The 16862-nt window shown below is 37.4% G+C and overlaps 1 protein-coding gene across 21 annotated transcripts in view; it reads left to right on the top strand.

The window, feature by feature from the left end:
- The window catches only part of FOXP1 (forkhead box P1), a 666401-nt gene that overhangs the window by 624931 nt on the left and 24608 nt on the right, over positions 1-16862 (top strand). For 20 of the 21 annotated variants that reach the window (XM_083354300.1, XM_083354292.1, XM_083354290.1 and 17 more), the window contains 3 exons: positions 181-268; positions 5176-5259; positions 16558-16759. In XM_083354300.1, the coding sequence (XP_083210426.1) occupies positions 181-268; positions 5176-5259; positions 16558-16759 (374 nt within the window). The remainder of the gene's footprint in view (positions 1-180; positions 269-5175; positions 5260-16557; positions 16760-16862) is intronic. The other variant, XM_083354288.1, reaches the window with a different exon arrangement.

The raw sequence follows: 16862 nt of genomic DNA, 5'->3' as shown, positions 1-16862 counted from the left end.
AACAGGTGGGACAATTCTTCTGTAGTGTAATTGATGGGAAAGACAGAATGATTCATATTAGGATGCACTGGTTAAATTGGGGTAGATAACGATCTTAAAAAATATCTAGATTTTCTAGATACTTGTTCTGCTTACTCATCTTGGTACTTTCCCATAATCATTTTCTTTATGTTATTACAGACATCTCAACAGTGAGCATGCGCTGGATGATAGAAGTACAGCTCAGTGTAGAGTACAGATGCAAGTTGTACAACAGTTAGAGTTGCAGGTAAATTATTATTATTTTATTATTATTAATTAATATTGCCTCAGTATAAATTTATATTAGAAGAGTGATTTTTGCTTTGTCCTATTCTAATTTGAAAAAGAACTTTCAGAATTTATTAGATTAATTTCTAAATGCTATTGCAAAGATTGTAGCTTGGCTTCATCTTTGCTATAACTTTAAAAAAGAAATTAAAGCTTGAGTGCACTGAATTCTTTTTGTAATTATCAGTACATGTTGAATATATCTTACATTTACAGTTTGGTTTGGTGATAAATGTGTGTGCACATGGTACACAGAATGAGTGGAAACAGCCCGTGTTAGTTTTTAAATCTTGACCAAGATTAGATTGTAAATGACTTTACTCACTGACCTAGAACATTATTTTAAATATATACTTTACTATTATAATTTAAAACCATGATTTATGTCAGTGCCCCAATATATTTACAGGTAATCAGCTTCTAATGGATTTATTAAAGGAATATAATTAGAATCTATAAAAGACATGCAATTGCTGTATTACTACCACCTTTTAATACAGTATCAGGGAATTTAAAAAGACACCCATACCCAGGCTGAATATGCCTAAGTGTTTTTTGTGGCCTGACATTCTTTGTGTGAAAGAAGTAGGCAAAAGGACAGCCAAAGATGACAAATTAACACAATGTTGTACGTTAGATAGCTACCATTCCTCAAAAACATGTGACCTATTTTTGTATGCAAGATGACACTGTAGAGATATATGGTAAGCCGTGGGCTAAGTGCAAAAGATAATTATATTTGAAATTTTACTGAGTTAGTCATTTAGAGCTTCAAATAGTTTTAGAGAAAAATCATCTTCCAACTTTTTGTTGTTACTTTTCCTGATAACTATAATTTATATTTTGCAACATAATTTACTTTTTAAACATCCCATTTATCTTCTTATCTCAAGATTTTGGTTCCATAACCTGTATTTTATTTCCTGTAAAATTGTTGCCATGCTATCTCTATGATATATTTTCTCCCTTCCCGCCCCCCAACACCCTATTCCAAATAAAACAATGTTCAAAATACTAGTATTTCAATACAGTCAATGAAGAGCTGCAAAATAACCTTCTAGAAGTCTTCAATAAAAGCTAATTTCATTCAAGCTTAAAGGAAAGCAAATTTCATTCAAGGCTCTCACTACTTGTATAAATGTACAAGTGCTGAAGCTGTAATTTCTGTTGTTCATTCCTTCCAACAGTTAAAAAGAAATGAAAATAATCTTTGTTCCCTTCTCGTCATTCAAATCCAGGTTTCATTCATTTAACTCAAGAAGTGCAAGGGACTGAATTTGAATTTAGAGCACAGGTAAAGGGTTTTAAAGGAAATAGAAAATTAGTCCCTGTCCAATTTATGAATTATTCTTTTGTGAGTTGTATTTTGAGTTTCCAACAGCCAATCAATATCCACCAGTAAAGATGATTTTGTGTTATCTTTATTCTGCCCAGTGACAATTTTATCATTCTGCCCTGTGATGCAACAGTAAAGGCTTTCCCGAAAACGTGAGCAGATCTTAATAACATTGATCATTTCCATAGCCGGGCTCGATCTCCATAGGATAAGACTACCTACATACCAGTTTAGGACCACTGCAGGGGTAAAACTCTTTTTCCTAGCATGATGTACAGGAACACAAAAACTGTCAAGGTCTATTTTCCAGGTGTAGTCAGGCCAGAGACAAAAGTAGACTGAGTTGCAGCTGTTTCTTAGCAAAAGGCATTTGCATTAGCTCCCTGCCAAATTTCTGCAAGATTTCTTCCAACATTTACACGGCTGGTAAACAGTGGGATGCAGGGACTTATATTACTAGCCCAGGACAGATCTGTCAAAAAGACTCTGATCTAAAAGGTGTCCATGAATCCAGAATTAAACATCTGGAAGTTCATTATCAACACCAGTATGTAGAACTGTGTTGAGAAACAGACTAGAACGCTTTTTCAAAATAATGACTTGGTTCAAAAGTAAATATTATCCAACCACCATTACATGTGAACCTTTTTGTGGGGGAGGAAAGAAAAGGCTTTTTGGAAGGAGCTGTGACTGCTTCCCCACTGGTTAAAGCACTTATCTCATTCCACTCCTAGTTGTGATCATGTGATTATGGATATGCTGCAACACCCTCAACTTTGAGAACTAGGTACAACTCTCCTCATTTAGTGTCCTCATAATTTCAAATGGTCATTAACAACCGAGGACTACCTGTATGTTGATTTTATTAGAGGAGCAGATACGCTTGGGATAAAATGGTTTGAGTGTTCAATGTGGCCATATTTTCCTCTAGAAAGTCAACTTTTGTAATGTTCTGAGGGGATTTTTGCACTTGTGTCGGAAGGCCTGAGGTGCTTCCAGGTTGAAAGGATTAGCCAGTGACATCATTGTTGCCTAGAGGATGCCCAATTGGGAACTCCTTTCATATTCCCAGCAAGAGCTGGAACAAAGGATGGGAGTTCACACACACAAACCCCATGGCAGCACTTGGGTCTCAAAGTGACTAGTAGTGACCCTGCTGCTAGTCAAACCAGCATCCTAACCAAGCAAGCCATCATGCCCCTCAAACATTTCTATTAATCAGGTTATTCTTGTTATTAATATGCTGATTGGACACGATTTTTATTCATACTAAGGCCAACATGTTTTGTATTCCAACTAGACAGCGGAAGAGGTAATGGATCCCAGTTTTAGCCTCAAGGAAGATAATGGCACTTAATTTTTTTCCAAGATCAGAACAATGAATCTGCTGTCTTGCATTGACTTATAATAATTTATAGTTGAGTAGTGTATAAACCCTAATCAGTTTTCTGATCATATAAAGTAGGAATTTAAAAATTCTTAATTCCAAATAGCTGGATGCATTTAAACTTGGGTTCTGCTTCTTTTCAGAAGAACTGGGCATAAAATAATATACACATCTTGCCTCTTATCTTTCTCCTCATTTTCACTGAGAAAAAAAGTCTTCATTTCAATCATGCAGAAAGAATAACTTTTACACTGGAGAAATCTTGCAGGCCTGTAATTTAGTCAACAGTTGGCAACATCATAGTGAAAAATATTTGGGTTAACCACTTCAAACATGTAGATAGATATGTAGAGCAACTGTTACTTTGCAATGTTATCTGTAAGTCAGTAGGCTTCCAATAAAAAAAAATAGCCCTGTTCTCATTTGTGTGGTCTCTCCCTCTTGTGTGAGTACATCAGACAACTGTAGCAAAATCTCATGTGCACCTGAGGATAAGCCATGAATGCATTATAATAACCCCAAGATTATAATGCATGAATAGAGAAAGTGGGTTTGCCAGAAATTACTGGACTATGCCCACTATTCCCCATGCCCACTTCTATGCTGACTGGACGAATATAAAAACCATTAGCATTTCATCCTGGAGTTTGACCTGGTGATTATGGAGGCATTATCACTTTCCTGAATTATTCAGAATGGCAAGAATTAGAAACTTGCTGGTATTGTTAAGAATGAGTATTATTGATGATGCTCTTCTTTTCACTGAGGCTTTGGAAAGTTTAAAGTTAAATCCAGTTGCTTTTCCAAAAGGCAACTGGACTTTCTTGTTGTTGTTGTTTCTTGAAAACATTTTGCATCTCATCCAAGAAGCTGAATGGTGGGGAATAGAAGGATTCTTCAGAAACATACAATTTGTTTTTCTCTTTCTCTCCCTAGAGACAGTGAAATAATACTTTTTAAATGGTGCTAAATCATCAAGTAATTTTTATGTTTTTCTAAATGGTTTAGGCATATGAACTATCACTTTAAAACCTGTGAGATTGTAAAAATGTAAAGTGCTCTCAAAAAAACCCAACAACTTCATATTTCAACTTCTTCTTTTTAAATTTATTTACTGAGGCTTCTACATTGCTCCAATACGTTAGAGTTTGAATCATAGGAATATGTCTGCATGGATGTTTCATCAACAGAGTGAAAAGGCTGGTGGGAGAGAATTTTATCAGTGGCTGGAGCTATACTTGTATTTTATATTTAACACCCACAGATCAGGAAGAGAACAACCCCATGCAAGTTGGCTTATGAGTTACAATTCAGTTTTAATATGTGCATCATCCAGTCTGTACTAAAAGACAAAAAAAAATGGTAACAAAAAACATACTTGGCCAGGATGTATCCTCTTGGCTGCACAAGCAAATGTGAAAAAGAAAGCTTGTTGATTTTTCTCCTCCACAGTGAAATCTTTTCTATGAGAGAACAAACATTTACCTTCTGTAAATGGTTGCTTTTCCCTTTCCCTAAAGCTGACTATCCATTTAATGTTTTACATGTCAACCTCACCTAATAGGGGGTATGTAGCCAAGTTTTTGAAAAAGGTATTGAGTGGGATATTATAGAAAAGGAGGAAACGACAAGCTTTAAAGCAGAGGTGTCAAACTTGCAACGTCACGGGATGTGTCATGATGTATTGTGACTTTTTTTCCCATTGCCAGCAATGGGATGGGCACGGTTTTGGCATGACGCATCCGGCCCGTGGACCGGCAGTTTGACACCCCTGCTTTAAAGCTAACAAACCTTGGCTGTGGGTGTCTTAGCACTGAGGTTGGATAGTGACTGCAATTCCTTCATTTTCTCCCTCATTGCTTCAGCAACCTCTCCTGGAGCCGGAAGGACTAGACGTCCTTGCGTCAAGTGCTCCAATGCATTTTTGCAAAAAAAACTGACACCCAGCACCAAAAGTTTTGCTTTGCTTTTAAAGAAATGCCAGAGCGGGATGTGGGCTTCTCTAACATTTCCAAATCACAGGAAAGTAATAGTGTGCACTTTTCCTGTCATGTGCTAGCTACAATGCCAGGGTTTAAATAGGGAAGAGCCGTTCTGGATTCTGTTCACAAAAGTCATGTTTACATTTCCCTTTCCTGTTCAGCTTGCAAAAGACAAGGAACGCCTACAAGCAATGATGACACACCTGCATGTGAAATCAACTGAACCAAAAGCTACCCCTCAGCCTGTAAGTATCTGCACAGAGTACATAAAGCTTTGCCTCTGCTGATTCTTTGTATCCGAGAGTTCACCGCAAATACAGACCATTTCTAAATAACAAGATTAGTATATCAGTTATTACTAGAAAGATTGCTCTCTTAGTCTGTTATGAACACAACATAATAAATAGCCTTGCTGCCTTTTAAAAAATAAAGAGATTTATTATAAGGTTAGCTTGTTTCCACAACAGTACACTTCTTCTTGAACATTATTCAAGAAGTAAATTCACTACAATATTTGCAAAGTAAGTTCCCCATCATTTGGCTGACACACCTGTCCCACTGCATGTTTCATGACTTAGCCTCTACTGGTCCACATAGAGTTAAGGATTTAATTCCTAAGAAAACTGAAAAAATAATATGTCTTTTCCAGGAAGGTATGTGCAAAGTAATGGTTTTGTATCTGTAAAATCTATTTTATTTTTTTTCTTTCAATTATACCTAATCAGGTTGCTGTTATTCTTGAGTCTTCAATTTGAATCTCTTCTTTCTGTCAGATAGAAAGATAGATGCCTGCTTACATGTTATTTTACAATCGGCATGACAATAAAATTGATAAACCAATTTGCTGTTACGGTTCATCACTACTTGCTGATTAATGAAGTTTATACAAACTGTAGATCATCAGCACTAAATTTTCATACAACAAGTAGAATCAAATTAGGCTATTTACTTACATATAGCTAAGAAACTAAGTAGCAAATCAATCCTTCAGCTTAAAATACTCACATGAAGCAATTAGGAATTTCAGAGTATTATCAGGAGAGGAATAAACTTTTAAAACCTCATATTTAAAAGGTTGTGGGGGGCATAAGCTTTTAGGATAAGCAAGTCTGATTTTGATATGTAAATTAAATTTTAATTTAAGATAGAGCATTTTATTTAAATCCTTGATCCCTTTCACTGCCTTAACAAATCTATGTGTAGATTTTTCTGCAGAATACTTTTGAGTGGCAAAAAAACAGGGTGCTTGTTTTCAAATATAAGGCAGAGCTAAGAAAGCCTTCATCTTGTGTAATCCTGTCTTCCTAAATTTGGAACTCCCATGAAAGCTTGGACGATATGAAATGAGTTTATTTTATTTTCTTTCCTTGGATCCATCTCCATATCTGCTCCTAAGTTCTCTAAAAGATAATAGCGGTGCGTCTCCAGTCACATTAAGAAGCAGGTAGATCTTAGGAGAGTGTAAATCATTGAAAAAAATACTTTGAATAAAAGCTGCTTGAACTGTATCTTCACAAACGTTTGGGACAACTACTTTGAGGATTTCCTTTGTGCTCACACAGAAAATACATTAGCTGATATTGTCAGCAAATCATATATGCACGTATAGACAACCTGGGGAAAGCTCTCAAAGCTGCATACTGGGCCTTCAGGAGGTTGTAGTTACTTGTGTGCATAAGAGAGTGGTGCTCCACACATAGCTAGAACTGTTTTACAAAGATTTTGGATTACTTCCTTCATAGTTCTCTAACAAACCCATCTGGCCTATACCAAACCTGATCCTTCAAATAGAATCTTCAAAAGATTCAACAGCTGCAAGATGATGTACAGGTAGTCCTTGACTTATGACCACAATTGACCCCCAAATTTCCACTGCTAAGCACAACACTTGTTAAGTGAGTTTTGCTCCTTTTTAACATCTTTCCTGCCACGGTTGTGAATCACTGCAACTGTTAAGTTAATACTGGTAGTAGTAATGAATCTGGCTTTTCTATTCACTTTGCTTGTCAGAAGGTCACAAAAAGTGATCGCATGGTGCCAGGACACCGCAACCGTCATAAATACTTGCCAGTTGCCAAGTGCATCAGTTTTGATCACATGACTATGGAGAATGTTGCAATGGTCGTAAGTGTGAAAAGCAGTCATAAGTCACTTTTTACAGTGCTATAACTTCAGTCACGAAAGAAATGATTGTAAGTCAAGGACTAGCTGTATTTCAGAAAGTGAGTTGTGGATAACAATTATCTCTCCCTCTTCTTCCCCAGAAAGCCCTACAAAAAGAAGGTAGACCAACCAACATGGCTAAGTGTCAGCTGTAGGATGAAAATATCAGAAGGGCCAACATTTCCCCTTTGAGTACAAGAGCAATATGGCCAGAACAGTTTAGTCAGCTCCCAAGTGCTCATTATTTAAAATTAAGGACTTCTTTTTGCCTATAAATACTAACAGTAACAGAGATTCCAGAGTAAAAACTGCTGCACAACCAATAAGTGGGCCAGCAGAGAAAGGAAGTAAAATTGACCAAAGGAAAGGAAATGAAGGATGCACTGTCTTCACTAGTATTAAAAATGTTTTACATTCTGGAAAATTATAGCTTTGATGGGGCCTCCCACTAAATTTATTTTTAACTGTTCTATTGAAAATTCTGCACCACTAGTCAACATTATCTCTCAGTTGCTCTGCACAGTGTTTCTGTATTAAAAGAAATAGGCATGAATATTTTTGACTGAAAAATTAATAGCTTTTGAATTCGTACACAGCAGGTTTCTTTTCCAAAGCAGTCCAATATCACTGCACAGCACTTGTATAACCATTTATTTAGAGGCCAAGTCAAACCTTTGACAGCTAGGGCAGTGTTACAAGCCAACATAAAGAACTCCAAGATGTAAACCAACAATAGGCAGTCTGTGTGAGGTTTGCCATTGTCAAATGCATAGATTGTTTGGATTAGTTTATGTAAATGTACTGTTGTATTACCCTTTGGATAAAAAGATCGCATTTGTGTATGAAAAGTGGTTTCGTTCATAGGCAGCATTATAAATCCTTATCCTTTAACGTACACGTTAGAAGTAAAAATTGGCGCCTGACAGGACTATATTGTGTGACGCTGTTATTGGAGTGAAACAGCCTTCTTTTCATTTATTGAATATAGGAAATTTTATTACAGATATCGTCAGATAAATCAAAAATTATTAAAATATGTATAGGTGAGGAATTTGAAAATTAATTACAAAATGTAGAAATACAGTATTCTTTATATATGCTGTCTTTGCAAGGATAGAAGAAGAATAACATCACAGAGCCAAAGTTTGACCTTTATACATTCAGCAGCATATAATTCTGACTAGAAGTCAGTTGATGACCAAAACCACAACACTCAGTCCTTTTTACACACCATAATTATCGTTCTGTTCTCCTCCTTATCAGATGTAAGGTATAAATTAATTGTAATATTTTTAAGAAATTGGAATTTAAACTGGAATTTAAAATTCTAGTTCTTTTTAAAAACTGCATATATGTTGACACCCCAAAGAGTAATTGACTTGGTCTTTTTCAATCAGGGAAAGTTGATGAGAAAATTTTGAGTAGTGGTTCCTACCTTAAAATGAGCATGATAATCTCAAAAGCAGGTACAGTTTTGGGGGGCAATGAATTTCCTTGTAAAATATGACTTGGTTAACATAGATACAGTATTTCTGGCCGGATCAAATGTAGGGGTGCATGAAGCAGACTGAAACATTTTGAGTTGATTGTTCCACTGTAATTTCAATGTCTTGAGAGTTCATTCTTCGGTTAGAACAGGGATCTCCAAACTTGGCAACTTTAAGACTTGTGGACTTCAAATCTCAGAATCCCCCAGCCCGGCATGGAATTCTGGGAGTTGAAGTTCACAAGTCTTAAAGTTGCCAAGTTTTGATGGCCCTTGAATTGGAACAACTAAAGTTGGCACATTCTGAATGCTGTAGTGCTGGGAAACAATTATTGCAAGCTGATTTAGTTTGTCATTGTGAATAGCCTCAAGTATTCCCATGAAGAATGCCATATATGCTGCTGCTGTGGTGCTGAATGCTATCTGTCTTTATATCTTCATGGCTTTGCAAGAAGATGCTCTCTGGTTTCAGTCGAGTTTTTATGGTCAAGCATTGCAGAATATAATTAGAAATCTAGTACTGCGCACTGGTAATTTTTATTGTCATGGGTGCTGTCATTAGATTTACATATGTTTCTATATATGCATGTTTATGCGACAGAAATGCAAGCATATATATTGTAACATAAGAATTGTAATTCCATTATTTTCAAGCATTCTTGGTGATGAGAGGGTAGAGGAAAACTAAGGTGCCAGGTGCTGTTAGATGGCACTGCTTAACCACAGATTTCTTCTTCACAAAAGAAAGAAAGAATGCATTCTTCTTTCTTTGGTAGTTTTTTTTTCTTTTTTGCATACCTGGCTGTACATCCATCTTTATAGAGCTGACATAACTGTTGGCTATTTTTTATATATTTTCCTTTACCCTAACCACAGCAATTACAATTTGTTTTGAAATCCTGTTTTTAGCAACTGTGAAAACAAAGCATTCAAAATAGCCTTTTAACTGTGAGGTAATGACTGAGCATTTTAGCTGCTGTAGCTGTACTTTATAGTTTGAAAAATAATGGCATGTAGCAATAGAAGAAAAAAAATTGAAAGTGCAACACACCAAAAGCTGTTTTTATATACTGTTTTTCATTAAGTTCCCCCCTCTTCAACTTGGGTTTCCTTTAGTATCCTGGCCAATAACAACACCTGCTAAGTGATCATTGCCTGCCAAATCTTGTGTTTCATGGAGTTATATATATTTTGTAAAGTTGCGTACATAAAATGTTCATGGGTGAAATCTAACCGTCCTGACACCCATCCACTTTCAGGGCCTCACTGAGATTAGTGCCATTCCATTTCACCGTTCCCAAGACCCAGTTACAGCAACCGTTTGAGCCCCAAATAAAATGGTAAGCACCCATGTCAGAGAAACCTTGACCTTAAACAGCACAGATGGCCCCAGAAGAGCTTACTGATTTTTACACAGGAAAAAACACGCCACACATCCCCTGCTATCTTCCTTGTGGCTTTGTTGTTGGTCTTGTATATGTCCTTCAGACATAGACCAATGGAAGCTACTTTAAAAACAATATATATATATATATATATATATATATATATATATATATATATATATATATATATATATATATATATATATATATATATATATATGGATCTTTGGTTATTCGGGTTTTTTCCCGCGTAGAAGTAAAGGTGTAGGGGCGACGTTTCGACGGAATCCCATCCGTCATCATCAGGCTGGAGGCTTCTGCTTCCTTCTTCTGGGAGAAGCATGTGGCTGTTTGTTCCTCTTTTTTAAACTGCCAGAGGGGGTGTGTTCTGTGGGTGGAGGTTGTTCTGATTGGGTGGGAGTGTGTTTTGAATGGTGGGGGTGTTCTGATTGGGTGGGGGTGTGTTTTGAGTGGATGGGCTGGTCTCAGCTGCCAGCCTTAGACCTGAGCTGGTGAGTTGTGCTGCTTTTGTTCGGCTTCGTGTTTGTGGTGGTGCCATGTTTTTATAGTGGAAGCCGAACAAAAGCAGCACAACTCACCAGCTCAGGTCTAAGGCTGGCAGCTGAGACCAGCCCATCCACTCAAAACACACACCCACCCAATCAGAACACACCCACCATTCAAAACACACTCCCACCCAATCAGAACACACTTACTCCCCCACCCAATCAGAGCAACCTCCACCCACAGAACACACCCCCTCTGGCAGTTTAAAAAAGAGGAACAAACAGCCACATGCTTCTCCCAGAAGAAGGAAGCAGAAGCCTCCAGCCTGATGATGACGGATGGGATTCCGTCGAAACGTCGCCCCTACACCTTTACTTCTACGCGGGAAAAAACCCGAATAACCAAAGATCCACATACGAACACCCGCGGAAACCTCAGAAAACATATATATATATGTGTGTGTGTGTGTGTGTGTGTGTGTGTGTATGTGTGTGTGTATGTGTGTGTATGTATGTGTGTATGGGTATGTGTATGGGTATGTGTATAAGTGAATATATTTGTAGCATGTTTCCCATTCCATAGGAATTCGAGAAGCAGTAGGGAGGGGTGAAGCTGCTTCTTCATCTTATCATTAACATAAACAAAATATTTCTTTCATCATATTTTCCAAATCATTTTAGTTTTCCAAATACTTGAGTGGCCAAGGAGGGAATGACTACGTCAGGTTGCATTAGTGCAGGCTAAAAGGGACAAACAAATACGAACTTGAAGAAAAAGCAAATATGCCTATTATGGATAGCTTTGCTCATGCACTGTATAACAATAATATTATATATGTATGCATGCTTAGGGGTGCGAGAGAGACCAAGTATAAATCAAGTTTACATGACCACACATCACATACCTTATTGTTAAAACCCATTCTATTGATGGTGTCCTAAACACATATACACACAGAGACAAAAAAACTAATTTATATTTCTGAATATGCTTTTGCTGGTATAGAATTTGTTCCTAGCAGAACACAAAGGCAACTAATTTTTGGCGGTAGACAGAAAGATTACTTTTTCATTCCTATGTTGTTTTCTATACTCTTATGCAGTCCAAAAATTACAGTCCTTAGTGTAATAATTAAAGATACCATCAGAACATAAGGCCAGTAGTAGTAGAGCTTGCCTCAAAAACTCACTTTTGTTAGCTCCAACAACTTGACCAAAATAAATTGCAATAAAGTGAACCTTATTTGTATGAGAAAAATCTTAACCAACCACTTCTCAAATCCATAATGCCGCTTGGGGGGTGGGTGAAAGCCCTAATAAGCAGGCATATACATAGAATGAAGCCTGCTGCTAAGCTTGTAAGCCGCCCTGAGTCTTCGGAGAAGGGCGGGATATAAATGGAATTTTTTAAAAAATCCAAGCAATGATGTTTCTAAGTAGAAACTGATGTGGCATATCAATCAGGAAAATAAATTCCATCACTCTTAGCCATTTGTGACCTTTGCCCCACAAAATTGTCTTTGGTTCACTGTAGGCCTTTTTCATAGTTGATGGTTTAAACAATGAATGTTTTAATAAATTATAATGAAGCTTAGCAGTTGACAGTTACAACAGAACCGTGCCTGACATAGTTGTGCTCCTATTCATAACTTGTATCTGTAGTTGAGGCAGTGAAAGCAGCCTATTATCAAGCAACCCTGAAGTAAATAAAATGTTCTTCTCCGCATTATGTCGTGAAAATGCTAAGAGGCTCTCCTTACAGAAAAGCTTGAAAAGCAAAACTTTCATAGTAAGTGACATGCCATGGTTTACTTAACTTGTTCCTTCTGCCAATCTAGCAGTTAGTTACCTCTGATAAAGCGCAAAGCTCTCTAGGCGTCTGCTCTCACTGTTTTCCCTCTCTCCAACCCCTTTCTTCTCAGACGGCAGTCAGGTTTAATTTGGGAAGTAGGCTCTTTTAGCAAATTAGCAATTAGAAAAATGTTGTGGGAATATGTATATGTGTCATTAGTTTTCCTGCAAATTAATAGCAAGAGCAGAGGTCAGGCAGAAATTTTCCACTTGACTGCAGTTCCTCTGTCAAGATTTGGCACTTTGCTTTGGAATGGCCACAGATGCTGAAAGCCACAGCCTTCCTTTAGGAACTGTGTTTTAATGAGTTTACCTCGTAGCCATTATTACAAATATTACGGCCTCTCCCTTACCCTTGAAATAAAATTACTGTTTCTGCAAAATATTCCAGTGACATCTTACGCCATTGCACATTGATGGTGGGGTCACTGGGATGTAGTGTTTAATCATTAGATCACCTCCATAAGCATCTTTTAATTAGAGTCCTTACAATACAATTTTATCTGGTAATTAGCCAAGATTGGCTGCTTCCTCTTTAGCTTATTAGTGGCAGCCTAGCAGTGGGTGTGAATCGCAGTGTCATTTGTCGAGCCTGTTCAAGGCGGTGCCCCCTCCCTTTGTTCTTCACTTTTGTGTTTATTTCTAGTTGTATTACCTACCCTGACTGCCTCAAGAAATTTAACTCAATTCAAATTATTTAACTGGAGAACATTGACCTTTGGGCCTTCCACCCCCTCCCCCAGCTTCCTAGTAGAAACAGATTAAATGTTTAAGCTTTTAAACAGCAAAAACAGAATTGAACTTGTTTGAAATTGAGTGGTTTGAAAAGTAATGAGGAAACAGTATCCGTGTGCTTTTCAGCAGGCGAGCCAATCTTCCGAGTTTGTGCAGTGCAAGAACACTGGAAATTGATTCAGATTTGCTCATGCTGTTTAAGAGCAGAGATAAAATAGAGGAGATTCAATTTCTCAGGGAGACTTTGCATTGTTGTTATCCCCGTGCTTTTTTATCATATGTGATGGATGGATGGATGCCAGAAGGGCGTAACAAAATGCAATCATCCAGTTTCCCCAAATAAAAGAACATAGGGTAGCCTATCTGCTCTTTCCCTTTTGCATGAGTTAGTATTTGAAGGCCGTTTACCTGCTTGGGACAATACAGTCACAGGTCACTTTGAAGTCCCTGACTGTCATTTTGTGTTATTCATCGCATTACTGTTTTGAAAGCAAAATCCTCATTCCATGAAAACCTTTGAAAAAAACCGAAGATAAAAGTTCCAGATCAACATGCCCTTTAGTACACCTCAGTGCTATGTTGTCATTTCAGCATCTTGCATGTAGAAAAGCATCTTGTAAATCAAATTAATCTTTTTTTAAAAAAAATACAAATTAATCATACCACTTCTTTATCAAGTTGTGCGAGGATTGGGTTTTTCTTTCTCAATGCCTCCTGTGCTGTTTACCTTCCAGAAATACACAGACATTCAGATAGATGCTGTTTGCTACAAACAATCATAATAACCATAGCCTGAAGAGAAAAGAAGCTGAGGAAGAAGGCCACTGCAGTCGGTGTCCTCTACCCCTATTCCCCCCCTCCCTGCTGCTTTTGCTAATGAAATGCTGTTCTTCGGTACGCACAAACGAAGGAACAGTTCGTCAGAAGGAAGTATAAATAAGAAAATGAATGAAGAGGGACACTCCTAGGTTCTGCTTGCCAATTCTAAGTATCCCAAGTGTCTGGAGTAAGGACAGATGCCTCACCGGTCTCCCATTAGAGGAAGAGCTTTCCCAGGCGCCTCTTGAATTCTGATAAGTAGCTATATTGATCACAGAATAGGATTGTCTGCTGACATCAGCCAAACAGTGAACTCTGGACTCACATGGACTAGCAGTTCTTTTTTACTGTCTATCCTCCAGAAGTTTTATTTATTTACTCCCTCCAGTCTCTGTCAACCCATCATGATAAGTGTTGAGAGCTTGGATCAGTCTGGTTTTGCGTATCTGCACCCAAACTTTGCATTACTTGAGTTAAAATGTAGATGCATGATTCCGTTATTTCAGTTGCATTACTTGAGTTAAAATGTAGATTCAGTTAGGCATTTTTTCCCCTGACAGTTGACTTGGCATGATGTTAGCGTGTTGTTAGCATTTTAATTGCCCTGTACACCGCCCCGAGTCCTTGGAGAGGGGCAGTATATAAATCTAATAAAATAAATAAATAAAATAAAATGATGATTACCTAAGAGAATCTTTTTCTCTTCTTTGTGAACATTTGTAGGTGTTATATATTGATTTATTTCATTCTGTTTTTCCTCTAACCCAACCCACTTCAAATATTCAAATTAAAGTGCAAATAAAAAAACTTTATTATTTATAAGATACTTAGGTATCTCTAACAAAAGAAAATATCTGAGAGGCTTTATTGATTGTCTGCTTTAAATCAACAGAAAGAAAATAAAGAATCCAGTGGTCAAAACCTTTTTTCAACAAGTCAATTTTCATGAAAATGTACTAACACCATAGATGAAACAAAAAGAACATTTAGATTTTAAAAGTGTAATTCATAACAATAACAATACTTTCCCAAGATATTAGAAAACGATATTAGAAAAAGAGTTGCTACCTTTTATATTGGACATTTTGTAAAGTTTCATAAGAAAATTACCTTAAAATAATGGAACTAATTTTACTTAAGGAACCCAAAGAAAGGATCGGTGACATCAATATAAATTCTTAAATCCTCAATGCGAAAGGCAATTATCTGTGATTTTCAGTCCATGAGAAGTCTGCGTGTATAGATATAATAATATTCTTTTAATTTGTAATACTTTAAAGTACTTTGGGCAATCTTTTGTGTTAACTGCCTGAAAGAAAAATCTGCTATTTTCCAATGTAATCCTATAACTTAATTGCTCAGAAGAAAAACCCACTGATTTCCATGGGATGGTCTTGTAAGTTAAACATATGTCTGCAGTCTTCATGATCTTATCAAGGGTCAGAATTGCTTGGGCGTCAACATATATGCAGGTATCCCCATGTTTTTCTTGGTTGTATCTAAAAGAGGCAACATCTACTACACAGGACCAAGTGGGGATGTGAAGAAGTGTATGTCTTCTCTAGCTTCAACTTTAAACATTTTTTTAAAAAAAAAACCAGCCAGTTTGGCTGGTGCTATTTGTTATGCCTGGCTGAGAAACACTTTGCCTCCTTAAATTCTTCCTGAGGCCAGAAAATCAATGGTTTCATACTGACCCCAAAATGCCAGTCTTTTTAAAGAATGAATTTCCAATGAAAGATATTTGTGATTACAGTATAGACTCAGATTACCAGAATTATAGATAATATTACTGGTCAATTGTGTACTCTGGATAAGGTAGATTTTTTTTTAAAAAAAAATCTCTCATAGTGTGGAAAGTACATATTTGATCAATTTACTTCAAGGGCTTCCCCCCCCCCCTTAATGAAACCTGCACTCTTTTGGGTTTAGTTCATCTGCAGTAGTCTCCACTTGCTACTTCATAACCTCACGTTAAAGCTGTCTTTGTTGCCCACTCATTCATACAGCTATATCAGGGGTCCCCAACCCCTGGTCCGTGGACTGGTACCAGGCCCTGGCATGCCAGCAACCGGGCAATGCAAACAAGTGAAGCCTCATTTGCGGGATGCAGGCAGCACACAAAACCACACCCCCTCTGTTTTGTGGAAAAACCTTTTTCCGTGGAACTGGTCCCTGGTGCCCAAAAGGTTGGGGGCCGCTGAGCTGTATAACTGTAAAAACAAGGCTTTAACAGATTAACTACCCATATTATGTTCAAAAACCTCAGTAAACATATAATGCACATCTACATTAGAATGCTTTTACTGCAGGGTATGGAGTAGGTAGGGAACAAAGTTATGAAGGCATTTATTTATCAATTTATTGCACGCTTCTTACTGGTTTGATTTATATCCCGCAAGTGACTTTTCATAGTTGAGGTTGGTCTTGTAATTCTCTCCCCAGTCCTACTCTAGCACTGTTTATTTTTTCCCATTGAGTATGAGTACCAAAATATATTCAATCTGTCTTAATAAAAAAAACATGTCAGTGCATGAAAAGGTATGGGGGCAATGTATTTGTTAATCCAGGAAATTGGTTTTTTTTCTGTTTTAATAGTTGAATCTTGTCTCTAATGTCACGCTTTCCAAGACTGCATCAGAGGCTTCTCCACAGAGTTTACCTCATACTCCCACCACCCCGACAGCACCCATCACTCCTGTTACCCAGGGACCTTCTGTCATCACTACTACCAGCATGCACAACGTTGGACCCATCCGAAGGCGGTACTCCGATAAATACAATGTGCCCATCTCCTCAGGTAACTAGAAAGGCAGCTGGAAAAGGGGTTTAGTTCTTCCCATTCAAATACAATTTGATAAAACTATGAGCCATGGCTAACAGGAGCCCTCTTCGCCTTCATT

This window comes from Vipera ursinii (assembly GCF_947247035.1).
Source record: "Vipera ursinii genome assembly, chromosome: 2".
NCBI classification, from domain to species: domain Eukaryota; kingdom Metazoa; phylum Chordata; class Lepidosauria; order Squamata; family Viperidae; genus Vipera; species Vipera ursinii.
This window is presented reverse-complemented; position numbering and strand designations above follow the sequence as displayed.